Source organism: Passer montanus, unplaced genomic scaffold, assembly GCF_014805655.1.
Source record: "Passer montanus isolate IOZ18808 unplaced genomic scaffold, ASM1480565v1 scaffold131, whole genome shotgun sequence".
Classification (NCBI taxonomy): Eukaryota; Metazoa; Chordata; class Aves; order Passeriformes; family Passeridae; genus Passer; species Passer montanus.
In genome coordinates this window covers 675,175-702,122 of record NW_024359944.1, presented here as the reverse complement: position 1 = coordinate 702,122, position 26,948 = coordinate 675,175, and the positions used below count along the sequence as shown (strand labels likewise).

Sequence of the window (26,948 nt, the reverse complement as noted above, 5' to 3'; positions counted from 1 at the left end):
AACAACAAGGTCTCAAATGGCAGCTCCTGCCCTTGAGGTAACTAATGACCTTTGACAACACACTGGAGTGTGTTGTTTTCCATTAATAAAAGCTGTTAGTACATAGAAAGTCTGTTCTGAAGTAACCATCATCTTGTCAGACACTAATTACTGCTCAGTCTGCTTCAAAATGACAGGCTCGCAGAATTTCTTAGTTTTTTGGCAAAGGACTTTGTAGGTCGGAAGCCCTACCTGCTGATTATCTTGTGGTGTCTAAAGTGTGTGGTCTTTCTTGAACCCCTGGTTCAATATGTTTTTTCCCCTGGTTTTCTGCAGCCTTTTCAGGGGGCAGCAAAGCAGGAAAGCTGCCATATAAAAACAGTGTCTTCAGAAGGAAAACACTTGTACAAATGGAAAACAGTTCAAGGGAAAAAATCCTTTTTGTAACAACATTACAAGAAGTATTTTGAGGAAAGGGACCACTCTTGCTGCACTACAATTATTTGCTACGCAGAAGAGGGAGCACAAGAGGCTGAGCTGTGAGTGGCAGTGCCATCTACTTTTGTGAAGGGTGCCTTGAGATTTCAGAAAAAACACACTGCTGGACAACTTTTTACTTTCAACTTCTCTTTTACCTTTTTCTTGTTTTTCATCTGCAGTAGCCGTTTTTTGTGGTTTGGGTTTTTTTTTTTTTTTAAATTTTTTTTTTTGTTAAAGTTTTCCTTAATTTCTGTTACAAAAGAGTGACAAGTGAAATGTGACATGAATTCAGGGAGCGGGGCAGCACCTGTGTTATTTTCTCTGAAGGCTTTAAGTTCTGCATTTCCCAAAAAGGGATGAAAGAACTATGACAATACAATGTTATCTCTTATGGCCACACATACTGGTGTGTCTCTCACTTCAATTCTCACCTGCTGTACTCGTGTTTCTCAAAAAGCTGGAATGCATATTAAATGTTTTTACTTCATAACTGTCCAAAACAGTGTTTGGAAAGGCTTAAGAGTCTGAACTTTTTTTTTCAATAGACCAGACAAAAATTGTATAGACTGGAAGTTGGAGTTAGCTTGTGTATATAAAGCTCATTGTAAAAATGGAAACATTTTTTGTATGGTGTTCATCCAGCAGTTTTCATGCCCCAATAAAAATAATAGATATTTACAAGGGGAAAAAAAAAGAATATATTTACAGCATAACTGCTGGGTTTTGTGATTCTCTATCACAAGAAAGTTAAAACAAATGGAATTTTGAGGGAGAGGTCTTATCTTTTATTTGATCAACTAGGCATTGCAAAACCAATAAATTCAGCCTTTTGGTGCCAACCAAATGAAAATCTAGGAATGCACTGGCAAGATGCAAGGAGGCAGTGGTGGGTGAGGAGGAGATGGGTGGGTCACACACCTCATTTTGGTCAGTGAATCAGCTCCTTATAAACCACTCATGGAAGCCTGTTGTTTGTTTGCTTCATAAAAGTGTTAAGTTTTATTGTTGTTAGATATTGTTATTTGCTAGCTGTTGTTATTTGTGAGGTAATCATGTGGCAAAGCCTGCTCGTCAGCCAGTGTTCAGCAATAAAATGCCAAAATCTCAGAGAGGGGGAGGGAGAGGTTGTCACTTTGCTACCTGACATCTTGTTAGTTAACACACCAGACGTGTAGTCTCTGCAGTCTTGACTCTCTTCTATTTCAGTAAAATGAAGGAAAAAGGTAAAAGAAGAGGAAAAAAACCTTAATTTGGGAAAGATCTGTCCCAAAAAATAGGAGAAAGAAAAGGGAATGCTCTTTAAAACAATTGAAATTAAATTCTCCATTAAGAACTTGAAAAATCTTCCACTGAATGGAATCTTTAATGATTACAAACAATTTTCCTGAAGTGAAAATGTTGCAAAACAAAAATCTATGAAATACATTTGTTTCTGTGCATGGCTGAGATCTCTGCCAAAATGAGCAAAGTGTGAAAGCCACTACTTGCTGGAAAAGTACATCTGTTGATCTACCAGTGAGAATAAATTTGGAGAGAATCCTTACCCTTTGTCTTCATTTAAAAGGAAAGGAGTCTCAATAACCGTAGGCATAGCTGTAGTTCAAACTGATATTCATGTGGTTTGCTTTTAAAATTCTGTCTGAAATCCATAAAGATGAACAGGATCTGTTGTGTGAGAAGAGAGAATGGTGCTAATCCCTAAATTAAGTGTACAATCATGTTCTGACTGTTCTTTCAGCCTAAGTTTAGAACAAAGCCTGCTGAATTGCTGATAATATGCCAAATACCCAACATATCAATGGCCAATTAATTTAAATAATTTCATTTCAGGCTACCACACTCTGGCCTTTTTTTCCTTTGCAGTTCCTTAGCAACACCATTTTCTTTCCCTGCAAATTGAACACTTCCATCAGCTCTAAAGGATTTTTAGAGGTACAAGGGTATTCATGACACATGATGGACAAGGAGCTCAAGCTCTGCCTGGAATCCTTAATCTTTTGAACCTGAGCTGGGAAAAGCTTCCACAAGCTGACTTTTACATGTACTTACATCTTCAGAACCAAAAGTTAAGTGATTCCTGAAATTCTAAACACAGAGGTGATGACAGGTGGTAAGGGGTAGTGCCAATATAGTCAGAATTCACTCTGAGGTAGTTGTGGCAAGGACAGGCATGGCTGGTAGCCTGGGGTGGTTCTGGGGGTTGGCTGCTTTTGTGTGGTAGGTAAGAGATTCCTTCAGGGCACTTCAGCTGGTGTTTTTTGGCAGGGCAGTGCTGCAGTGTCTCCTGAGCCAGGAGCCTGGTGCCTGTGCCAGGTTGCCCCAGTGAGCAGGGCTGAAGAACCTTCCCTAGCCATGCTCTCTTCTAGCATGTGAAGTTTATAAACTGGGAGGGGAAACAGTTAAAGGAACAAACTGTGTTGCTGTCAGGGAGGAGCAGAGGAAGGAGGAGGGGATCCATAATCTATGATAAACTGGGATCCATAATGCATGATAAACTTTAGAGCTGGGCTGCAGCAGTTCAGGTGCTCTGAATTTACTGTGCTCATCTGTCAGCAGGTTGGTGACTCTAGAGGCAGTAAGTGAAAGTTCAAACCTTGCATGGGCCAGCTCTTTAGAAGAAGTAATCACTAACTCTGTTGGATCTATAAAGACTTAAGTACAATCTGAATTGGAGGCTCACATCGATGCACTGAAGTGTCTGCTTGGGAATTCTCGCCTGTTAATTGCATTAAAGCACTGGGCTAGTAATTGATGGGCATGGTTTTCAAAGGCTTTTGACACCCCTTGTGGATTTCCATCTCAGATATGCACTGCTGTGATGTCTCAACGTCTTCTGTTGCTTTGGTGATCATGTACAGGCAGATTATTCTCAAGTGCCATTTATTGATTCCTATTCACACAGAACAAATCCTAGTGTACAAGACACAGCTGAAAACTTGTAGCTGAAACTGTCTCCTTCACTGAACTTGTGAGGCACACCCGGGGATTTCTCATTCTCTCTGAGAGGCATATAGTTGATAAAAACTTGCCTTTTTAGCACATTCAATATTTGACTAATTTGTATTTACCTCACATTTTAAATTTCAGTGATACCGTCCCAGCTTTCTCCAAATCTGTGATGGTTTGAGCAGGTAATAGCAGTACTTTGTGAGCACATATTTTTCCTGTTTCCAGGGAGGAATACTGCCTGTGCTTCTTTTATTTCTACAGCTGAAATTAATCTGTGTGCCCTGTAATTTGATTACGCGTGGAGGCTGTTGAGCTTTTTAAATGGATGTAGTGATGTTATATCCCTCATGATCATCAGGAGATGTTGTACAAACACTGGTTCTTGTTTCCACTAATTCCCCTGTCTTCTTCAGGCCCTCTGAGTGAAATTGGATGCCCCTCCCCTTTTATGAATTTGTAGTAATCAACAAATAGAGCTATTATGTCTCTTGTGCTTGGAATTCATGCATGTGTCTCTAGCATGCCAAAGTGAACTCAGTTTAATTACTTCTGGTGGGCAAAATTAAGATAAACATACCTTCTGACCCTTAGGTTTGCAATTTGATTAATCTTTTGTTTGTCATGGTCTAGTTTGGCTCACTGGCTATTTCCAGTATAGTGTAAGGCTTATGCTTGGTCCAGTGTTGTTGCAATGCCTTTCTTTTACAGCAAACTTGACAGTCACTGCTGTTCCATAAACCATGTTATTAGAGGAAAGTGTTAAAGTAGCAGCCAAGCTTAATGTTTCCCCCAGTAGAAAACCAGGAAACCTTGGGCACTAGTTTCAGTGAAAAGTAGTTTTCTGCATTTTCTCCATGTCTTCATCAATTCCAGTGAGGACAGAGGAGGGAATTTTATTAACCTTATTGATTCTGACTCAGACGCGTAATTACTTTCCAGATCTTTATGGGCTATATTAGTCTGTCAGCTTTCATTTTTTGGTTTTCCTCCCTTATTCCCTCAGCTTACTCGTCTATTCTCTTTGTCCTCCTGTCTTCCTAGTAACTCTCACCATTTATGTTTTTGCCCTTTTTCTGCTATTACTGTTGCTGGATTCAGTAGCTGCTAAGGAACATTCTTTTTTTAAAAGCCATCTGTGAAACCTGAGCAGAGGGTGCAGTATCTCTGAGGTTTCTCCTGCAGAATTTTCCTCACCTCATTGTGACTGGCAAGTCTGTAGCATACTTTGTACTCGTCGTGGGACCTTCTTCCTGTGCTACACTGGAAGATGTGCAGTTACCAACGTTTGTCTTTGCTTGTCACGGTGAATGCACAATTAAGAAGTGGGTTTTTTTTCTAGACAGCATGTCAAAGTAAAACACTAAAAGACAAGTCTGAGCTGATCAGAAAGGCTTATAATTTATTGAATCTGCTGTGTCTCCGGTAATGTCTGAATTGCAAAATTTCTTGAACTTGACATTACAGCTGACGTGATCCGGATGGGGTTCAGCAAACAGGCCCTTCAGCTGTGTGAGGAGAAAATGATGAGGACTGGCGTGCTAGTAGGAAGGTTTACCATGGTCATACTGGTGCTTTGCTGAAGTCCAGCACAGGGAGCTCCTTCCTTGGCTGTTGGGGAAGCAAGAGGGATTTTGAGATGTTTCAGTGCCTCTCCTGCCCTCCAGTGCCGGGGAGCAGCCAGTGCCTTTGGTACGTTCTGATTATCTTCACAGCCTTTGGAGTTAAATGAGAACATCTATTTTTGGTGTCCCACTGTCAGCAGCCTGGGTCTAAGGCTGAGAGGATCCTTTGAAATGAAGCACTTTTCCCTCAGGAGGACTTTTCCTTCAGGAACCTGTGGAGAGGGGCATGGCAGGCTCTTACCCATGGCAGAGCTCTGCCTCCTCTCTCCTGGAGGGCAGGTGCTGTTCCCCTGTGTTCCTCTAGCTCCAGGTGTTGCTGCAGGAAGCTGCATCTTTCTGTCTCCAGGGGCTCCCCTCTTGCCCCAGTGGAGCAAATGGCTACAGGCAAGGGGAACTACAGCTTCAGGCAGGGGAAAAAAAGCAGTGCAAGGCATTATCTGTGTATTGCATTTCATGAGCCCTGTGGAACGCTTTCCCAGTTAAGGTCTACCCTGTCACGTGTTGGTCTTAGGATGTTTAGTTGCCATGTTCTGTCTGAATATATAATGCAGTGAGCTTTGGGATTTTAACATTCTTTTAAAACCTTGCAGCTCCAAAGATTAGGCACCACTGCTGAGCTCATTTAAAGGCATCGTGCTTTTGCTGTATTGCAGAGCTCTTAAACAGCCTCCCAAATGAGTGGGGAGGGATGGGATAAAGGACTGATGTGCTCTAGTGCCTCAGGCCCATGGCTACTGCCAGAGAGGCTTGTTTGAACAAGGCAGGCATGGGTAAGAGCTGCTCACATTTTCTGTCTTCCCTCAGCACCTTCTCTTTTTCACTCTTTGCCAAGAGTAAGCTCTTGGGAGTGCTGTTGTGAGTAGTAATTCTAAGAGGCATAGAAATTTAAAAGCTAAAAGGCCTTGTGGAAACACAGGACTTCACTTTTTTATTTTAATTGCTGAGCGCGATACAGGCGTAACTTCAATGTTGTGAGCACTTATGTTTGTGGAAAACGTGCTCTTCTATGCAAATATCTGGAGATTTAATTGGTATGTGCACCATGTGGGAATGGGTTTTTATACCATCTATCTTTCCCTGCATAAATCTAATCTGGATCCTGCCTTGTCTATGAGGAAATCCATTTAGTGTTGTTTATGGTGCTATTAATGAAAATAGTGCTGTCCCTTTTGCATTCATCTGTTCAGATTGTTCCTTTTCACATTTTCCCCCCTGCAGATAGATATATGGCTGTATTAATTGAGAAAGCATGTCTGATACTGTTATTTCTGGCTATGGTGTTTAATTAGGAAAAAAACAACAAAAAACTCTGTTCTGTTTAAAGATGTGTAATTACAGAAGTTAACATATGTTATGTCACATCAAAACCAATGTCTGAATTATGAGCGGTTCGGAATGAGTGCTCAGTAAAAGCTGCAGAAGCACTTTATTGCCTTGATTTATGTGACTGCCTTGCCTTTCCTGAGCCCTGCAGTGAGGATCTAAATGTGCTCCTACCCACCTTTGTGATCCCAGGCTGTGGGTTTGGAGTAGTTCAGATCTGAGTGGTAGCTGAGTGAATATTTTCTGTCTAGACCTGGAGTCAGTCAGTGCAGGTGAGCAGTGGGCTGGGGGCGAGCGCTGGAGGGTCCAGCTGGCAGCTGCTTTGTGTTGCTCTGCTCAAGGATTAGTGTCAGGGGTTGACCTAGTGCATCTCTCCATGGCTTAAACGTCTTATCCATGTTCCAGCAGGCTTGTTTCTCCATGGGTAACATGGGCTTCTCCAAGAGCAGCAGATTGTTTGCTGGTTGTCCAGATGTGGAGGCAGAGAGCTGCTGCTTGGGGGGATTGGGAAGATGCCTGGGAAAAGCCAGAGCTCGGTGGGGATGAGCTGGGCTCTGTCCTGGGCCGACAGGTGGCAGCTCACAGTCAGAAAAGAGCATCTCTGAGGGAGCCAGCCCTGCCATCTCCATGTTTTACAGCAGTGCAGGCAGCACGGCCTTTTCTGTTCCATTGCCTGCACGGGGCACAGTGAATTTATTAAGGTAAGGATTTATAAGCCTTAAAGATTCCTATATCAGTAGGAATAGTATAGAAAGTCTAGATGAAGTTGCACAGCAGAGTGTTTCCTCTGCAGTCCTGCTAATGACATATCGTTGGATCTGCAAGGAATTTTGCATTAAATCAGTTTTTGGAGTTTTAGTAATTCAAAATATATGAGCAGAGCAAGATCTATTCCATACCAAGTCACTAAAATTCTCAAATAGAGCAAGTAGTGGAAAAAATGCTGCCTTCTCACATGTCTATAAACACACCGGTGCCTGTTTGTTCTTTGATGAAGTATTTATATGATGAAGTACTTGTTTAATTTATCTCCATCCACTGTTGGTACACCTGCTCTCTGATTTCTTATAACATGGGATTGCTTTGTATTTCAAACCAAAAAGAGCAACTTCATTTCTGCTGCTGAAGTTGAAAGTTCTTAATCTTTAATTTCTCTCTAAGCACATTGCATGCAAATTGTTTCCTGAGATGTATGGAATGTGGCTGAAAATTGATAAAGCACCATGTCTTTTTCACACCCTCCTTTCTCCCACCCCTTATTCTTTTCCTCTGAGTACTTTCATATCTGGTGGCTTTTTTCCGTTCACTGTATTTCATGACTCTGACTTGTCTGCTCAGAACAATTCTGCCAGGAGGACTTTGGCAGTGTTGTTGCTTTTAATGCACTTACTGCATTGTCTAACCACAAGCCTATTCACACTTTTTGGGAATGATCTGACACCTTTTTTTATAATTTGACTTGAAATAGCTTGGGATGGAATGTTTAGGGCAGAACTTGTGTGTTAAAGACTGAATTCTAGGCTGTCTTGCAGAAATTCTTAAATATATGCTTTTGGGACATAAACCATGTTTAGGTGTATTTGAGGTTTATTTGTGAGTCTGGGGTAGGTTTTGTTCATTTGTAAGCTACCTTAACTGGGATGGGTGGTGTCTTGGAAGGGGTATTTCTTCTGGGGCTTAGCTGTTTATTTCTCCTGGATCTTTTACCACAGGAGAGCTGGTTCTCCTGAAGTGTGGGCAGGGTGATAGTTCACAAACTGGCTTGGAGGGAGCTCGTGTAAATGTATGCTTGTCACTTTGATCAGGCTTGTGCTTGCTTTTCTTAGTCTTGCCAATGAGTGGATACTGAAAACTTCTAACAGCAGTACTTGGAGCTTTTAGGATACCAGGCTCCTTTGGGGTGAGTTATGGTGGGAGTGAAATGAGGAGCTTTATTCTATCTTCTGCTTAATCAGCTTTCCTAAGTTACACTGCTCAGGGGTGCTCTGGCAGGTCCATATCACCCACTTTGACCAGACCAGCTCAGGTATCACCAGTGATGGGAAGAAGCTCAGCATGGTGATGAGGGCATTGATATTTGCTCATGTGACTTTTGAACTGCAAGGCTGTGGCACCAATTCCTCGATCTGATCCAGGCACCTCCCTTCTCTGAAATGGAATTAGAGGGAAGCATTAATTGCAGCAAACAGTTTGCAAGCAAAATGCTTCCCTGGAATAATCTCTTCCAAAAGTGGCATGGAGCGTTCCAAGTGTGGGAAGACCACTGGGGTCTCTGGGTGGTTGTCTTGGCTGCTCTTTCTGTGAACTGGACTAAAAAAATCTGCACTTCTGTATCTCGGAGTGAACGTGGGTGTGTACCTGGACTGCTGCATAGATTAGATAAATTCACAGTGATACTCGAAGCAAAGCCTGTAGCTTGGGCTGGTGTTTTAGTGATTTTTCACCCCCTGGGAGAGCAGTAAATAGTCTTAGATTGTGAAGATGGGACTGGAAATTGAGGTCACAGTATAATATGCAAGACCTTTTTTTTTACCTTGTTTACTTTATGCTGGGCTAAGTATTTCATAGCAAAAGTAAATTTTTTGTGCAGTTTGTGAAATAAATAATGGAGAGATCCTGTTAAAAATGCATTGGTTGGCTTCCTTATTTTAATATTAATAAGGCAGGTTGCTACAATAAAATTAGCTCTGCATGGTGTTTGTCACTGTACTGCCAAAGCAATCGAGTCTAATGCCATTCCTTCCTGAAATAAATCCCCAGGAGAGCAGTATTTGTGCTGTTCTGAAACCTCTAACCAGGGAAGTTGGAGTAGGACTGTAAATTATGGACACTGCAGATTTTAATCTGGGATTCCCGAATCTGTCTTTGGCCTTGTGGCTTTCTAGCTGCTTATGTGAGGTGTTTTAGTGTTCTTTACACGTGGGTTTTCTCTGCTGCCATGACTAATATCCAACTGCTTGGCTTACCATGCTAATGGGCAGCTTGGGAATCATGTCTGCATGGTGTCCTGCTCCTGAAACCATCCTGTCTGGGGCAAAACTGAGCTGTGGGGGTACTTGGCTTGGGCTGCAGTGTCCTAGGACACAGTGCCTTGGAGACAAAGGAGCAGAGGAAGAAGAGGGACATAGGAGTTGGCACAAACTCTTTTTTTCTTTTTTTTTTTTTTGTTACAGATGAATCTGTGCCTTTAAAAGGAGAAGCCCTTTACCAGCCCTGCACCTCTGTGATTTATAGCATGTGTTTTTCTGAGCCACAGAGCAAAAGGGAACAAACCTGTAATACTGATACAGTTTGGTATGTGACCTGAACAGCATTTTTGTGCTTATAAATAATAGGAGCACTCATTGTAATAGAGGCCCTGTGAGCTGGAGATATTTAGGTTAAAACAAGTGTTAGGGGGTTATTTGATCATGGTTGTACACCCACTTCTGTTGAAATCTGCATTTAAGGCAAGATTAAATCTCTTCATTTTACAGTTTGCATTGTTAGTTTAGGATCCAAATTGGAACTACATTCAAGCTTTGCCTGCCAACTGGATCTTTTGAAGATTTTACTGAACGTGGAAATCTGTAAAGCAGGGAAGCACATATGTTTAAATACCATCAAGGTCTGTGGGTCCAAATAGCTGCCTAAGTGTTTTCTTGAAAACAGTCATGTTTCAAAGAGGCTTTTTAAATTTCTACTTAAAAGAAATGTCTTGAGAGTCTAAGAACTGGGAGACATTTCCTTTCAGAATGGCAAACATCCATTCTGTATAACCAGGTCTTTGCAGTTCTGTGTTATTTCTGCTTCTTATGACGTGTTGTGGTTAAAACATTTGGAATAATGGGTTGTGTTTATTGTGTGTAATTCCCATAGATTGCATGAAATAGAAAGCTTTACTTTAAATGGTATTACTGGCATCAGAAATAAAACTACCCATGTCTTCTTCCCCTTTTAATTTGCAGTTGCAGGAGTGTTAGCTGAAAACGGAGAGATCTGTCTGTACATGTGAATGATCTCTTTGTGCATGGGGCTGGGGGAGGTGGAATTCCCCGTGTTCCTGGAAAGAGATATGACAGAAATGTGCTGCAGGAATTTCATGCAGAAGATGAAGGTGTTGGCTGTTGTTGGATTTTCATCTGCAGCTGAAGGAAAGTTGGATAAGATGAACAAATGGAAACTCTTTGCTTCTCTGTTCTTCCTTCCAAATTACTCTAGAAAAAGGCAAAACAAGACAGATGATACAACTGTAGCTGGGAGTGCTTCTGTGGAGTCCTGGTCTCTGCCAGCTGCAGGATTTTTTCTTTTCCTCAATTCTGCCAGACGGGAAATGCTGGATGGAGAAAAGAAAATAGCTGGGCAAGCACAGGCCCACAATTTTGTCTCTGTATAAGTTATTGATTTACAAAATGGGGTCCCAGGAAGACACTGCAGGAGCTAAATATTTTTTTTTTTTCCTTTTTTTTTTGTGTTCTTTGACATAATAGAATGCCATCAAAATACAGTTTTTCCCATCTGGGTAGAGAACATGCTTGCTGTCTCAGGAACACTGTGTCTTCCTGGGTATGGAAAATGAAAGATGGAAGGGGAGACAGCTCACCACGTCACAGCTGAGAAGCTGATATTTATTCCACACTTCTGTACTTGTTTAGGCTGTTCCTAGTCCTGAATTCTAATTTCTTTGTGCTGCTGGAATTGACTTAATTTTAGGGCGATTTTCTTCTCTTTGGCCTGTATATCTTGTATGTTCACTGCTGAATGACTTGAAAATATTGAAACTAATTAAAACCAGTCTGGTATTGTTTCCTGCTTTCAGTGTGAAGATGATCTGCCCGAGAGCCAGGAAGGCACAAGTGAAGCAGGACCTGAGGACAGGGTGGATGTTCGATACCTGCAGTGGTTGAACGGGAGGCTGAGGTTGCAGTGGTGCAGTTTGCACGCTCAGCACCAAGAGCAATGCAAACTTTTGCACAAGGTAAATGATTCTTCTAACTCACTATGACATAGTTTATTATTTGAAAGCCTTGTCAGCTAGAGCTAAATGTACAAATTATTCTTGTTTGCTAGTTCTGCATTTTCTGTAGGTAAGAGCGAATCACTCTAAATAGAAGCGCCTCTGCCTTTCCCCAGTGTGGCAGAACCATGAGAAAATGTAGTATGTTCAGTGTTTGTAAGGTTGTAATTGTATAAAAGTCTCTTTTGCAGGTTGGCACATCAGTCACTTCTGCAACCACAGGCTGCTACTGTTTTTCTCAGAAAATTCCTGGTAGAAACAAGACAGAGCATTCAGGCTCCCCAGACAAGAAGTAGCAATGCAGAGCTATAACTTCACTGGAAATGTGGATTCAAAATGTTAAGCATAAATATTGAAAGTAATAGCAAAATAAAATGCAAAATCTCTCTCCAAGGTACTAGGGGACATCTCAGCATAGCCCAAAATACCTGCTTTTAAATCAGGAATCAGTAATGATCCCTACACTGCTAGGGTTCCAGTTCTCTTCCCATTTATGAGTGTTTAGATGTGTGTTTAATCACAGATATCTGGGAGCATTATATCTGTTTAGGATGGAACCAGCCCTCAGTCCCAAAGTGGTGGTGACTCCAGAAACAAATGAAAAAATACAGTTCTTAAGATAGTCCTAAAAGTTAGTATGTATTGCTTTCCCTAGGTCCCCTTTCTCCATTTATGTATCTTTAAATAACTTAAATGGAGTGAGCTATTACTGTACTCAAAACCTTCACAGAAAACCTTTTTTTGAGACTAAAAACGGTTTGGGGAAATTTCTTCCCAGAGTAAACATCAAAAAGTTACAGAACCACCTTCACCTTTGAATGAAGATGCTTTCTTGGTTTTAATCCTGTGTCTGACAGAGCAGTGCTAAAAACTATAATGAGGTTACATTTTGTTCTTTCCATGAACTGATTGCTAGGGCAGGTGTCTGATGGACAACCCTAGTGCTGTGTGTGCAGCATCCAAAATAACCTTTTGCTTCTCTCTGACCACTGCTGATGTGCTCCCCTGGTCTGGGAGCAAAGGTGGCAATTCCCTGTGAGTGCCCGTGCAGTCCTTGGCCTTTGCACTGTGATCACAGACCGTGGTGGGGCTGGGGGAGGTGAATCTCACATGGAATGATTGGCACCTTCTCCCCCTGATAAACTACCTCTATTTAAGGTATGCTGGTTTTTCTAGGAGGTGAGGCAAGTGCCTCCATAACTCATCATCAGTGCTCTGATTTATGTGAGACTTGACAGTAACAAATCATTAGGCAGCTCCAGTGCCTCAGCTTGCAGTTAATGAGGCCGAGGAAGAATTAAGAGCAGGTCAGACCTAGGGCTGGAGTACAAACAGAGATATTCTCAGCAGTCCACATGAGGCTCTGAGGTAATGAAGAGCTGTGCTGATGGGGCAACATGCTAAAAACTTGTTGGCAGGGGAGATGAGAGATGATGACCCTCCTGTGGGAGCTGTACTTTGAAATAAACTTGGACTTTTTTCCCCCCTTGCTGGCTATCTAAGGCAAAATGTGTGCTAAAGTTAGGACAGTCAGACAACTACAAGAGACAGGTTAGTTATGCTGCAGGTCCCTGGACCACAATTTCCAGAATCTGGAGGAATAGGCAGGAGGGAGAATTGTCTCTGTTCATCCAGTTTCCCAAAGCTGTCATTACTGCCTTCTCCAGCAGTCATTGCTGGGTGAAGCTGAAGGCAGCAGTGGTGCTGGGGGTGACTGTCACAGTCAGGGCTGCCACCATGGGGGAACACACAGGAGGATGGAACTGAGCCCAGCTCCTCCACATGTGAGCCCACACTGGTATTATGTGTGCAGCTGTGGGAGTTCTGTTCAGAGCTGTAATAAAATGCAGTGCTCTGATTTATATTTTAGTTTGAATTAAAAGCAGGAGAATAGAAAGGTAAATGTAGCTTTGGAAAGACATCATTACAGTGCCACATTAATGTTAGCATTTAGGATAACACAAAATATAACATACTTGCACAATTTAACAGCTGTATAAACAATAATTGATATTTCCTGACTCTTTCTAGAGAAATTGCTTTTACTACTGCATTAATTTCAAAACTTTTAAACTATTCTATGTGTTAGAAGACTGAACTGACCCAGTATGACCTCTATATGAGCTGCTGCTTTCCTCTAATAAACCACAAACACAGTATGCAAAAGGCTAATGAGTGTTATGTTTTTTAATTATGTTGGCAGATTTACAGAGGGCTTTCTCTACAAAATGATAATTACGGCTTTTATTCTCTCTGTTTAATAAGGTACCAGGTTATGTGTCTCAGCTGTGGAACAATCTTATTTACTGCTCATCAGGAGCTATAATTTTTGTCAAATGGTGGCGACACTTCTGCAGATTTCATTCTGTGACTCACTCGGGCTCGGAAATGCCATTTTCTATTTGGGCCTTTCTGAGAAGAACGCAACACAGTTGGAAAAAATGTTCTTACTCAGAAGATGACTGCTCTTCCTTCCACTCTGTACTTTTTAGTAGGAATATTGCTGTGTCCTCTGTCTACTCCATCCTGCCTGCAGCTGCCCGAGGTGGATGGGCTGAAGTTCTGCAGTCCCCAAGAGAGGGAAGCCCCCTGGAGCCACAGCTGCTCCCGTGCTGGGAATTGCTTCTTAGGTGGCCTGCCTGGCTGTTCCTCTTTGCTGGGAGCTCTGAGGAGCTGCTGTTCAGCGACTTCAGCTCCCAGAAGGCATGTTGAAGCTCACAGAAGCACACATGTCCTGCTGTAGGAGGAAGACTTCCTGAGGGAAATCTTCACCTCTCTCTTTCTGAGGAAGTTTGCAGCCTGAGGCAATGAGCTGTTGAATAACATTTTAATGGCTTCTCAACATGGACAGGTTGGCTTGCTTTGAAAGTGTAATGTAGTAATACCATTCTAATTCCCTCGAAATTCTCAGCGGTACATATTTACCTGGTGTGCCTTCAAATACATGGGAACATGGAGAATAAATTACTGGGTTAAGGCACGTCTCTTGGTTCCTTCTGTCCTCTTTCTTCTTCTTTCTGTCAAATGCCAGAAGAATCTGTCTGCCTGGGTTTTTTGATCCCTCTTGAATTCATAGGAGGGAGCAGTTGTTTTTATTTAGTGTTTGAGTTAGCATTTTGCCTTAAAAAATGTGAATAAGAAGCCTTGCATGGTTTCAGCAAAACAGGAAGGAACCTGTATAGTTGAAAGCTTTCATTTTTGGGGGGCTCTCTTAAATGCACTGTGCCACAGTTGGCATGTTATAAAAAACAGAAGAACAGGTGAATTTCTGCAAAACTGATGGATATCCTGGGGTTATTTTCCATCCTGAAGTAAGGGAGGGTGAGATCAGGCTCAGAGATTTTTTTTTTTTTAAGGAGGGGGACATTGATTATGGGCTGTGCATATGGGTTAGTAAGAATAAAATGATGTTAAATGGAATTCTCAATGAGAGAAGAAGAGTTCAACATAACTGGAATTATCAGATCATGGTAAAGCAACAAAAATGGTTTCAATATGCTTGGAAACTAAGAGCAAGAGTTGTATTGTCAGTCAGAATGCAGAGCAGCACTGGGAATTACCACCTACAAATGGAGTTTCTTGTGCCCCTTCTAAGATGATAACAATATAAAATAAGATGTAGTGCAGCAGATTGGATGGGTTGTATCTATGTATCTGAGGTAGTAAGAGTAAAAGGACAAGGACAAAGTCTTGATCTCTGAATAATAGAGGGCAGGGACTGGTGCTGGGTAATTACCTCATTGTCAGTAATTTATGAGTGAGCTAAACTGCAATTGTTAGATGCATCTGTATCTTGACATGAAAAATCTACCAAGTTGTTCTGGGAATTGCTACCTTGTTTATTTTTTTTTTTTGTCTATTTGGTTTGAAAATCTTCGCTTTTCCCCCTAAGGTGAATTTGCCATTAGATCTCAGAAGCACATTCTTTAATGCAGTAGGATTTTTTCCTCTCATGTGGAATGAGAATGATGTGAACCATGAGCAAGCCCCCTTTTCGTTTTCTCTAGGTGAATTAGGCACCCTGCAGGGAGAGCAGCTTGAGTGAGCTCAAGGGCATTTAGGAGTTGGTGCTGGAAACTCCCCAGAAGTGGAGCTGAGTGTGGGGGGCTGTGCCTGTGCTCTCTTGCAGAGGTGAAATCAGAGCTGCCTCCACCTCGGGGTGTTCCAGGGCCAAGGAGCAGCAGCTGGGCACCTTCTGCCTCTCACCCTCTCACCTGCTACTTCTGCTTTGGTGCCCTTTCCCTCTTTAAGCCTTGTTTATCTTCTGTTAGCCATCAGTAAGAGATAGCAAAAATATAAATACTGGATTATTTCAGTATCCATCCAGTGTGGTCTCAGGGGAGCACCTTATTCCTCTGTTGTTACAGCTTTACTCTATTTGTTTTGGGCTTTACCCAGGGATGCTGCTGCCAGAAGGGGCTGAAATTCCCTGCTGGGGCTGAGGGCCCAAAGGTTTGGCAGCCAGAGTTACACAAGAATGCAGCAGGGAGAGAGAGGAGTGGCAGTGGAAAGGAAGAACATTGTGTGGGGAGGTGCTCTTTTATTTTTAAACTCGCATAGCTCTGCACATGTGACAGATGGTTGTCACCAGCAGTGAGTTTTGGGAAAGGAACGCTAAAATATTCTGAAGTTTCATGGAAGGGTTGATAATTACCCAGTGCCTGTCAACTTTAAAATAGTTGTCAATACCCAAGTGTGTGATAAAGTTCGTATTAGAATAAAGGAAGAAAAGCAGGAAACATTCTCTGTCTTCTGGCAGAAATATTAATGAAATATGAGTGATTGTCTGACAAATGTGCACTGCTATCTTGTTTGGCAGCTGCAGTTATTACAGTTACAAAGGGATCAGCTCTGAATAGGAGGAATTGCTTTTTATTGTTCCCTTGACTAACTTGGGAAGCTTCTTCATCAAGTAATTGATGATACTATCACCAGTGCAGCTGGGACAAGGTCTTGGTAAGCAAATGCCAACAGTATAGAGCAGCAAAAGAGAACCTAACTGTAACTAGGTAGCATTTTCTACTTAGAGAAAGAAATAAAAATATTCTGAGAGTATACTTTAGCTCAGTTAGGACTGCTGCTATCTGTGTAAATGGTTTCTCCTTTCATGCCATGCACCCAGCCGTGTGTACTGTAAGGAAAAAGACTTCAAGACAGGATGAAGAGAGAAACCTTCAGTTTTCCTGTGGCAGCAGTGGTTACAATTCCTGCACATGGTTCTGGCAGAGCTACCAGATGCACCATTTTGTGAGGTGGTTGTGGTGCCTATTCCTTCTTTTCCATTCTGGCTGTTGTGTTGGTGGTAGCACTCACACTTGTCCATGTTCATGGGAAAGGCTTTGTGAGCACTGGTCACATCACCCTGCCAGCCCCTGCAGCTGTTGGGTGGTAGTTAATGATCTTAATGATCTGCTCCTTGCTCTGATAAATATCTTTAAATCAATCTGTTCCAGATCCATTTATTCACAAGTGGCTCCCACATGGACCAGAACCTCGGACATTTCTCTGTCACAGAAACAGATCTCATTAGACAACCAGAGAACTACAAGCAGGTAATGCTTCTCCTGTAATTCTTGGATGCTCAGTATGCTTTACACAAACATTGTGAAGACTGCATTCCTTATAACATTTTTTAACTTAGCTTCCAGCAGAAATAAGGGCTTATATATTGAATTTTCAGTTTCTTCACTTATTTGTATTCACCAAATTTGGTTTGATAGAGCATAAGCCCAAAGGTATCAGGGTAAGTTTGATAAAACCTGATAGACATGAAGTGGGAAGAGACCTGACTGAAAGTGCCACTGGAGAAAAGGCTTGCAGAATAAAACACTCCTGATAAGTTGGCTGACTTGCTGTTGTATCCTGCAAGTAACCACATCTGGGCTAGTCAGGCCCAGTGTCTGCCTGTGGCCCTGCCTGAGCAAGACAGAACCTCTTAGGAAAACATAATTTTTCCCAGTCTACTGTTTTACCCCAAAGGATAAATTCCTACTGCTCTCAATTACTCAATTACCATAGGTGTTTCAGTTCATTATCTGAAGTAGTTTAATTCACTTCTTTTAATGCAGTATAATACATTTGTTTTAAAAAAATCACTTGCTAAAAGTTCATTCAATGTGAAACTGAAACATGATGGAAATTTTAAACTCACCCCTAACAAAATCAATATTTGGCAAATTTCTGCAGTCTGTCCAGACCTGTTTGCTCAAAGAAGATATTCTTTCTGCTGTTTGCTTAAGAATGAAAGTGGACATTGTAAATATTCTGCACAAAGAAATTCAGGAAAGTAGATTTGAAGGTGGGAGGATAGTTTTATATTCAAAGCCCCTAAAGTAAAGTGCACGTTAATCTTTCATTGCTGAATATTTCTTGGATGAGCAGCTCAGCCTCTTGGTAAGATTCATCTGTTTTGAACATTTTCCTGGAAAACTACTGTTTTTCTGGAGCAAATGGCCTTAAGTCAGCTTGAGATTTCTTTTTCACTTGTACTTCACAGTGCCCCTCCTGTGTTGGCTCAGCAGCTCAGAACACACAGCAGCACCTTGCTCTGAAGTCTGTGTCTTCCAGACCTTAGCAAGTGCCTGTAAGTTCTGGCAGGTTGCTATTAGAAACTTCCAGGCTCTGCAGAGGGACTTGGCAATGACCTTTTCCCCCAAAGCCTTACCTTGAGTATGTCACTGATCTGTTGCAATAAAGCTTAATGATGTTCTTGGTATTTGGTTTTGACTGCTTTGGCAATGAATCATTCCAGGAGTTTTTCCTTGCATTCTGCTCCCTTTCCTGGATGCCTGCTCCAGGTGTTCTGTTCAGGGGAGGCTCAGGATAAAATGGAAGGAGTTTTTCTGTGTTGTAAGCATTGTGGTTAGGTAGAGTGCTGTAGTTAAGATGGTTTAGTGGGCAGCTGTGTTGTTTAATTAAAATGAGCAAAGTCTTCATTCCACCTTTCCAGGCTTAAACAGCAAATACGTGAAACAAAACCAGGGTGATGACTGAGAGGCAGGGTGACAGAAGATGTTTTCTTTAAATAAACTACAAGTGGCCACAGTCTGTCTCAGTTTCTGGGCTCTGACAGGTGCAATCCCAAACAGGCTTCAGCTCCAGTGCATGTGTTGGAAATTCCTTTCTTATGTCGCCTACTGCTCAGACTGATCCAAAATTGGAATTATTTGTCAGTATAATCAACTGTGAAATTCTTAACCTCTTAAAGCTCTCAAACCTATTCAAGAAGGGGGTTCTAAGCTGCTCCCTTGAGCCTGATTTTCAAATAAACAGGAGAAATTGCAGGAAGACATCACAACACTTGAGTATGGATGCTTTTGAGAGCCTTATAATTGTTATGCCCCCTTTTGAACATTCTTTGTAGATTTTGTCTCCCCTTACCCTTGTTTCCCAAAAGCAGCCTCTGGAAGTCATATGCTCAGTATGTATGAAGAGCCTGGTACAGCAAGGTGGTATGGGCTTGAGAAGGCATTGTTGTTTTTGAGTGTCACTTTTCCAGATGGATCTAATACTCCATATGCAAAGTGATGCTGCTTTGGTTGAAAAATGTAATAAAAAGCCTCTAATTTTCAAATATCTTGCTAAGATTAAGTAAATTATGAGTGTTTGAATAGCTTGGTTTTCAAATATTGGTGCAGATGGCAGCACTCTGCCAAATGTTTTCTCCAAAAACTGTGAAATTGGTTTTTTTTCTTTTCAAGTAAATGAGACATTTTCTCTTAATGTCACCTCAAGTAAGGTAACATTAGGAACCTGCTGCATGGATGAATAAAAAGAGCAAGCATGCCTTACTGTAATGCACCCCTCTTGGTAGAGGGGGCTATGAATTCCTTCTCATCCTGGGCATCCTTCAAAGCCCAGCAGTGCAAAGTGGATTACAGCATCAGAAATTTGCTATCACAGAAGGGACTTGGGCTCTTTTTTAAGCCTCAAGTTCATTTTAATCAAAAATATCCTGCCAGAGAAGTTGCTCTGTTTGCATCAAAACAAGAGATGTTTAGTCTGACAGGGAAAGTGTGATAGGATACAGATAGCTGTGAAGTCAAGCTACACTTTATGAAGTGTAAAAGTCATGCTGCTCCTTTTCTAAGGAAGATGCATATTAACTTATTTAAAATGTTCTTTCCTTGGATTTTTGACTGTAAAACACTTTTAGTGCTTTTATGTACAGGGATTTTACTGGACATTATTATTCCTCTATCATCATAAAAGTCTTTGTCAGATTCATAGGGCTGGAAGTTTTCCAGACCTAATGGTTTTAATTATGTTTTTCTCTAGTGAGGCACAATCAAAACTCCAACTTCTGTGGTTTGGCTGTGGTTATGTGTATGTGTGTGGCTGTGAGCTGCAGGTCACTGCAGTGTTTGGTTCCTGTGCTGCCTGGGGCTGTCAGAGGAGGGGAGCTGGTGTTATTTCAGCTGGAGCTCAGTTTCCAGGGAAGCACAGAAGCTCTTTGGTCAGCGGGGATGGTTCTGGAGCTGTTTGCCTGAGCCCGTGCTGGAGCACAGAAACTGGGGAGCTTGGGGGGGTCATTGCATCTTCTTGTGAAAACCTCTTGCACTTTATCACTTGATGTCCTAGAATATAGTCCAGAGCACCCTGAGTCTCTTGTGTTCTGATGCATTTTCCAAGCCGATGGGTACTGCTTGTGTTTAATGGTTCCCCCCAGCAGCTGGGGTGAGGCAGGGGGCTGCTGCTGTTTGCCAGCCTGAGATATCCCAGGGCAGGAATCAGGAATGGAGTTCTGGTCTCTGGCACTGCAGCTGGTATAGCTGGGAAGCACACCTGGGAGAGCATGCAGGAGATGTGGCCCAGGGTGAGCCACATCTGCCCCAAACTTTCCAGGGCACTAATCCTTTCCAAGGATGTGGTCTCATTCCTCTTTCTTGTCTATCAAGTCCACCTATCTTAATTCTGCACAGCAGTGTACGTTTACCTTGGGCTCAAAAAAGTGCATGTTGCACTTGAGTCATTAAATTAACTTTCTCACCATATTGTTACTTTATAGAGATCAATGAACTTTAAATCAAAGCACCTTAGTCCTTCAGTTTCCTCTGTCTCTTCATGTACTGCTTTGTATGTGGAATTCAATCTTAGGAGAGATTAAAAGTTGAAACCCAGGTCATTGGTGCAATGTTGGCAGTGCTGGAGTGATCACTGAAATTGTAATGAGTAAAGATGACACCTTTAAATGCCAGTAAATCAATTTACTGAGTGTGACAGCAAATAAATAATGCAGGTGTCTGCCAGATGGACATGCAGTGAAATTTATAGAACTTGGATGTGAATAGCTAATAATTTTGTTTCAGAATTTTATGAAGAATGTTTATGTTTGTTGATCATTAACATGTTTTAAAGGTGATTTATTTGGCTCAAGAAGCTAAGGTTCTTTGTAGCTAGTAAATGGGAGCAAACAAATAGTCTGTCTGACTTTGCATACATAATGTATGGTCAATTCCATGCCCATAAAAGATTCAAGTGAGCTTTAGCTCTCCAAGCAGCGGGGATGGGGTGGGATGGGGTAGGATGTGCAGGCACAGCACTGATCTGCTTTCTGGGCTGTTGATTTGTCAGGAAAGGACACCAGTGTGCAGTATCTGCATTGCTTCCTTCAGTCAGGTGGGATCCATAATTTCTTATTGGGTCATTTGAGGGGTAACTGATCAAGATGTAAGGTAGCTTGTCAGTGAACCCTAAATCTTGTGGCAGTTTCCATTTAAAACATCTGTCCCAGATGGCTGTTACAGATGGGTGACACAACAGGTTTATTCTCTGTGAGTAATAGCCCGTGGTTTGAATTCATGCAAAGCACTAAAGAGCTGCTGTTCTTTCCAGAGCAAGTGCATTCACACTGGACACATTAGGAGCTGACAGCCTTGGAATTCTCAGAAATGTTGAATGTGCATTTAACAGTTGCTTTTTCATGAAAAAGTTGTCTTCAGTTGGTGTCATGGGCTCGTGCACTTGCATAAAGTGCATCTTATCTGCTGAAGTTCTTCTCTGCCAAGACAAAGCAGTGATTTCAGTGCATCCAAGGGACAGCACCACCTCCTGGAACGTGTGTGGGGCAGAGCTGCCAAAGTCAGGTCTGTCAGCTAACACAAGGTATTTGTCTGGCTGCTGAATGATCACTGTGCTACTGCATTATCTCCAGAAATAGGTCCCAGGCTGGTCACCCCCTTGGATGAAAATGGAATAGCTGTGGCAGGACAGTTCCAGCTGCTGTGTCCCAGGCTATATTTGGTGTCCTTGTGTTGGCTGCTTGGGCCTTCCTGGAATGTTCCTGGTGGTGACAGGCACTGCAGGCAGGTGCCAAATGAAAAGAAACAGTTAAACTCCGATAAGCTTGACACCGTGTCACGTTATTGATTTGACACAGACCTGTGCCGGTATTTCTGTAATCAACCCTGTTGTGGTCTTGTATGGTGAGGTGAAGGATATGTAACCTTATTTGAATTTCAAAGAGCCTGTTAGGGAGCCAGCTGATATTTTAGAATGTCCTTCCATCTGTTGTACAAGAAGCAGTTCAAGCAACACATTTCTCAGAGTGTAGATACCAGTGGGAAAAAGTGACATTCATCCTATAGACCGTGTTGCTGCTGGGCAGAAGATTTAAGTCAGGAAATGAAAGCATGTAAATTCCAGAAAAAAGTTTTGGTGTTTAGTGAAAAAATGTCCTTGGGCTTCAAGGACAAGCTGCCTTCACTGGTATAAATTGTCATAGATTCATGATCTTCTGTGGTGCTCTGGCAACTAATTCTGTTTGGTCTGGCCCTCAGCTGTTTATTGTGTTTATTGTTTCATTCCCTTGGTAAAAGCCATAGTTCTGTCATTTCTGTCCTTGAATGGAATCAGTATTTTATGTTGTAGCTCCTGGTCTAATTAAGGGCAGCTTTGCCTATTTGTAAAGTAAAATTGCATTTTACTTTCCTGAAAAAAAAAAGAATACTTGAAATTTTTCAGTTGACTCCTGCATAAAAAATAACATAGCATAAGAGTAGCTGTACTGGGGCTTGTGAGTGTTTGTGAAAACGTGGGGTTTTCCTGTTGTGTTTTCTTTTTGTGCCTGTTCTGTCCAAAATCCCTCCTTGGCCAGTCCTGATGTCTCAGAAATCTTCATGGAGTTTCATTTACTAGGAGTTGTGCCAGGGTCTGTGTGAGCTTTTCTCACAAAGAACCAGTTTTGAAGGTGGGCAGAGACTGTGTTGCTGCAAATGAGATTCTAAAGGTGGAGAACAGTTTTCCCCAAAGGAGCACAAAGGTCTGTGACAGTTCTTGGAGCAGTAGCTCAGAAGAGACAGCCAAGCCCTGGAGAATCTAAACACAATGAGATTTTAGACTTACTCTACACACTGCTGGAATTAACTTAGTTTGGATCAGTACTGATGACTTCTGACCATTTACCAGATCTGCTTCCAGGGCTTCACATGGACCTGAACCCTTGGATTTTGGCATTGTTAAATTTTCAGAACAACAACTAAACTGCTAGGTTCTGTAGCAAGAACATTTTTAAAACTTTCTTTTACAGCTTTTTAAAGATAGAGGTTTTGCTGGTCCAATGCATCAAAATTTTTACCTGTCTCTAAGCAAGTTTGTTTTTCCTTGATGATTAGTGATGGCTGCACCTTAAATAAGTTCTTCAGTGATTAAATGAAATTAAGTTTTAGAGCTGCTGACCTTTAATAAATTTCAAGGTTCACCAAAGAATTGTATGTTAGGCTCATGGACACACATGTTTTGAAAAGGTCGATTATGACAAGTTTTTTGAATTTGCATAATTATGCTCACCACGACACTTGGAATAAAAATAGCAAATGCTTTGTCCTTTTAAAGTATTTTCCTCTCTTCCTGTCTTTAACTTGCTTTTACTAAGCCATTCCAACATTATTCATTGAAGAACACAGGGAATGTGGACTGTGTTGGGAGCAGGAGCAGGACTCTGGGAAGGGATAGGATGGAGAATGAAGAACCTTTTTGCTCTGGCCCTTGTCCAGTGAAGTCAGGAGCTGGGAGAAGCATGTGGACAAGAAGCCTGGATGAGGCATTTTGGAAGCAGAGTAGCTCGGATGTGAAATAATTCAGATGATAGGGGTGAAAAGAAACCGAGTGAGGCATAAGGGGCTGAATGTAAACAGGAAGACCAAGATTGGAGAGGAAAATTAGGACAGGGAAATGACCCTTGATGCTGCTTCGTGAATGGGGAAGATCTGTCTAAAGACTTGGATGAGTGTCTTGCTCTTTGTGGGAGTCTGAGAAGTCACCCTCTTGCAGGAAATGTCATCCCCCTCCAGTGATGCTCTGAGTGTTCAACCTGCTGGAGGAGTTTTCAAAAGTGTCTTTCTAAAAACATCCAAGTTATCAGTAATCTGAAGGGGAGCACAATTTTGGAGTGTAGTGTATGTTTATTAGGAACCATGGTGTCATTCAGAGGGCAGGATAAATGCCTTGTTTGTGGATCACAGCTGAAGAAAGGGGTTGATGAAGGTGAAGAAGGGTGGGAGAACCATTGGGAGAGGAAGGAAGTCTTAGCAGCTGAGGCAGTTGTCCTTTGTCCTGGAGTGCTGCCACACACAGCCTTCTGTGCCTTTGGATTCTCAAGTTACTCTCAGTAAGTTGCTTAAACTAATCTTTCCATGGAGGGCTGTGCACAGGGTTGCAAGTTGTTGAATTGTGTTGGGTAGATGTGCCCATGAAGTGCTTTATAGTAAATTCTAAATTTCCTGAAAATCATGTCTTGGAAGTCTCAGTTAAGGCATCCAAAAGCAATGGAAGCATTTTACTTACATCTCCTTGTTTTCATTTCCCATTTGCAGCCTGGCAGCAATGCTATTATCTTGTCTCACATGGGTCATTAGGGAAGATAACTTGTTTATCTTCAAGATAAAAATTCTGCCTTTAGAATGGGATTTGAATGATGTGTGACAAATAAGGCTATGGTTTCCCTCTGAAGAGCAAACAGAATAATATGCCATTGAAAGGAAAAGGAATGGCATGTGGAGTGAGCACCAGCCAGTCTGTGCCCTTGGTGAGACAGATTATGAAGGGAAACATTTTGGTTGCATAATGCTAGACCTTATACACATGGGAGGGTCAAATTAGTGTTGTTCAGGCTGCTTGAATTCTGGCACTTTTTAACTTGGAATGCTACAGTTTCCAACTTTAGCATTTATCCTGCTGGGCTGTGCATTAGAGGTGTAAAACACGCTTCCTGCCATGTGCTCTGAACAGCACTGCCAGTGAAAGGCAATGCTTTTTTCCCCTTGTTAAATGACTTAATGTTTTGTGTTGATCTTCCAACAACAGTTACTTTAGACATTTTACATGCATGGTAGTCAGGCTGGTGAGAAATAACATGGGAGCTGGCATTAATATTGCAGAGGAGAGCAGATCTGATGATGTATTGCATTATATATGGGGCTCCAGGACCTAAATGCAGGAGGCCTGGAGGCTCACACAAGGAAGCCTGAGGGGGCTGAATGATCCAGAGTGCTGGAATTGTGATGGTGGTTGTTCAAAGGAGGTTGTAAGGATGGGTTTAATATGAAGGTCACCTGCAGGCTAAAATGAAGTATACCCTTGATGCTGCTTCATGAAGAGCAGGGTCAGGTGTGTATGCAGCCCTTTTCTGAGCTGACCTTCTGACCCTCCCAGGGACTCCTGGACTGCTGCTTTTTCCTTGGTGCCCTGCCATCACTCAGATGAATGGTGGAGCAAGAATGGGCTTTAAACCTCCCTGGCTTGGTTGAAAGGTTTATTCTTTCTCTCTAGCTGTCTCTGGTGTTTCGGTGGTGTCATGTCAGGAGCAGAGTGGCTGCTGTGGTGCTGTGCACCAGAAGTGCTGTGCTGGGATGGGGGAGTTCCAGAGCCCCCAGGGAGGGTGAGTTCTGTTGGAAATCCATGTTTAGATACATGTGAAGATGCTCAACACAATCCCTTTAAGTGTTGTGTCTTCCTAGTGGGACTGCCTCGATCACCTTTAAAATTCAGAATAGTTATTACTTGTTCCTTTTCTGTGGGAAGGCTCTGTTGGTTTGAAGCTTGGTACGCTGAAGGTGGTTAGGATTGGAAAAAGCTCTGGTGGATTTTGTTCTTTCTGCCTGTGTGGCTAGGAAGCTGTGGGTGCTGACTTACAAAAGAGGTGATTTGGTGGTTGTTATGTATTTCCTGTAGAATGGGAGAGTGGCTACTGAGAAAACAATTTCAAGCAGAAATCCAAAGAATGCTGGACAATTCAGCTGTAATTTTTCTTCCTCACATTTCATTGCAAGGCAATAGTAAGTGCTAAGAAAGCAAAGGAGCTGTCAGTGACAGCATGTGCTGCCCACCCTGTGCTACATGGCAGGAACAAAGAATATTATTCCTGCTTTTTTGAATGATTCACTTTACAGGAGGAGAGGGTAGGCTGCCATGTCATTTTCCTTCTGAAATGCTGTAGACAAATGGTTTTCAGTTCGTTTCCTGACATTTTTCACATAAAACATGGTTTGCTGTAGCAGTTATTAAAACCTCTTGGAATCCAGGTACTCATTTGCAAAACTGAGGCAGAACAGCTTCCACCCTTGTCATCCATGTAAATTCAGGAAGAATCACAGAGGTCAAATGGCTTCAAAGCTGCTTTTAGACAGTGTCTGCTTGTAGCCAAGTGCCTGATCCTTCTTAAGAAAGTGAAATCTTGGAAATCTCTGCCCTGCTGTGCACTGTGGAAGCAAGAGCAGTCAGATTGTGTGAGATAATGTATATTGGTTGTTTCTAAGGCAGACTGAAGTCGATTTTAGAAGGTAAGGTGAAAAAACGTTTAATATAAATGACTTGCCTTTGAACACTTTGTGTAGTCTCCTCTCGGGGCAGGCAGTGGGCCAGTTGTCTTGGGGGAGGAATTCTCTCCCAGCTTCCCTGTTCATCCCTGTGGTGCTGCTGCTGGGGGTTTTATTCGCCCTCCAGAAGCAGGGGGGCTTGGCTTCCAGATCCTGTCTGGAAAATGGACAGGCAGTATCCAGAGCCATGGAGTAGGTGGAGGTCAGAGTGGAAGTTCAGCCTTGACAGGAGAAAGCAGAGTTAATTGAGGGAGAGTGGAGAGGCTAGAAATGTATGAATGACTCTTCCTCATGCTGTAGGAAGAAAGAAGCCTCTGCAGGAGCTAAACTGCTCTAAATCTCAAAAGGTGAATATGATCAAAACAATTCTCCTTCCCTGCAACTGGCTGTGGTATCAGATGGTTTCTGCTCCTCTGATGCCTGCTGTTCCCAGCTGGTTCAGTTCCACCTGCTCTGGGACAGGCACTTTCCACCTCTGCAGTCCCTCAGATCCTGCTGCTGCTTCTCTTTCAAAGCAGTGTGGAGTGTCCCATCCCAGGAGGAGGCAGGGACATGTCATTAAGGAGCTTTGAGGAAGGCAGGGAGGCACAGAGAATGTGCCTGTGTTTGTGCATCGCTGAAGGAAAATCCTTATGGCCAAATTGGTTACAGGGGGATTGCAGAAGGGAGCAGTGGGAAATTGTTTGGGCCACTGAGCTCAAATTGGTGTCTGGCTGTTAGTGGTGTCCCTCTGGGGTCAGCTGGTGGTCCAGTACCCTTTACCAATAGCTGGGGGCTCAGCGGGGC

The 26,948-nt window shown here is 42.4% G+C and overlaps 1 protein-coding gene across 1 annotated transcript in view; it reads left to right on the top strand.

The window, feature by feature from the left end:
* The window catches only part of TEDC1 (tubulin epsilon and delta complex 1), a 70,826-nt gene that overhangs the window by 9,572 nt on the left and 34,306 nt on the right, over positions 1-26,948 (top strand). The window contains exons 6-7 of the mRNA XM_039699293.1: positions 11,152-11,310; positions 16,803-16,901. Of these exons, the coding sequence (XP_039555227.1) occupies positions 11,152-11,310; positions 16,803-16,901 (258 nt within the window). The remainder of the gene's footprint in view (positions 1-11,151; positions 11,311-16,802; positions 16,902-26,948) is intronic.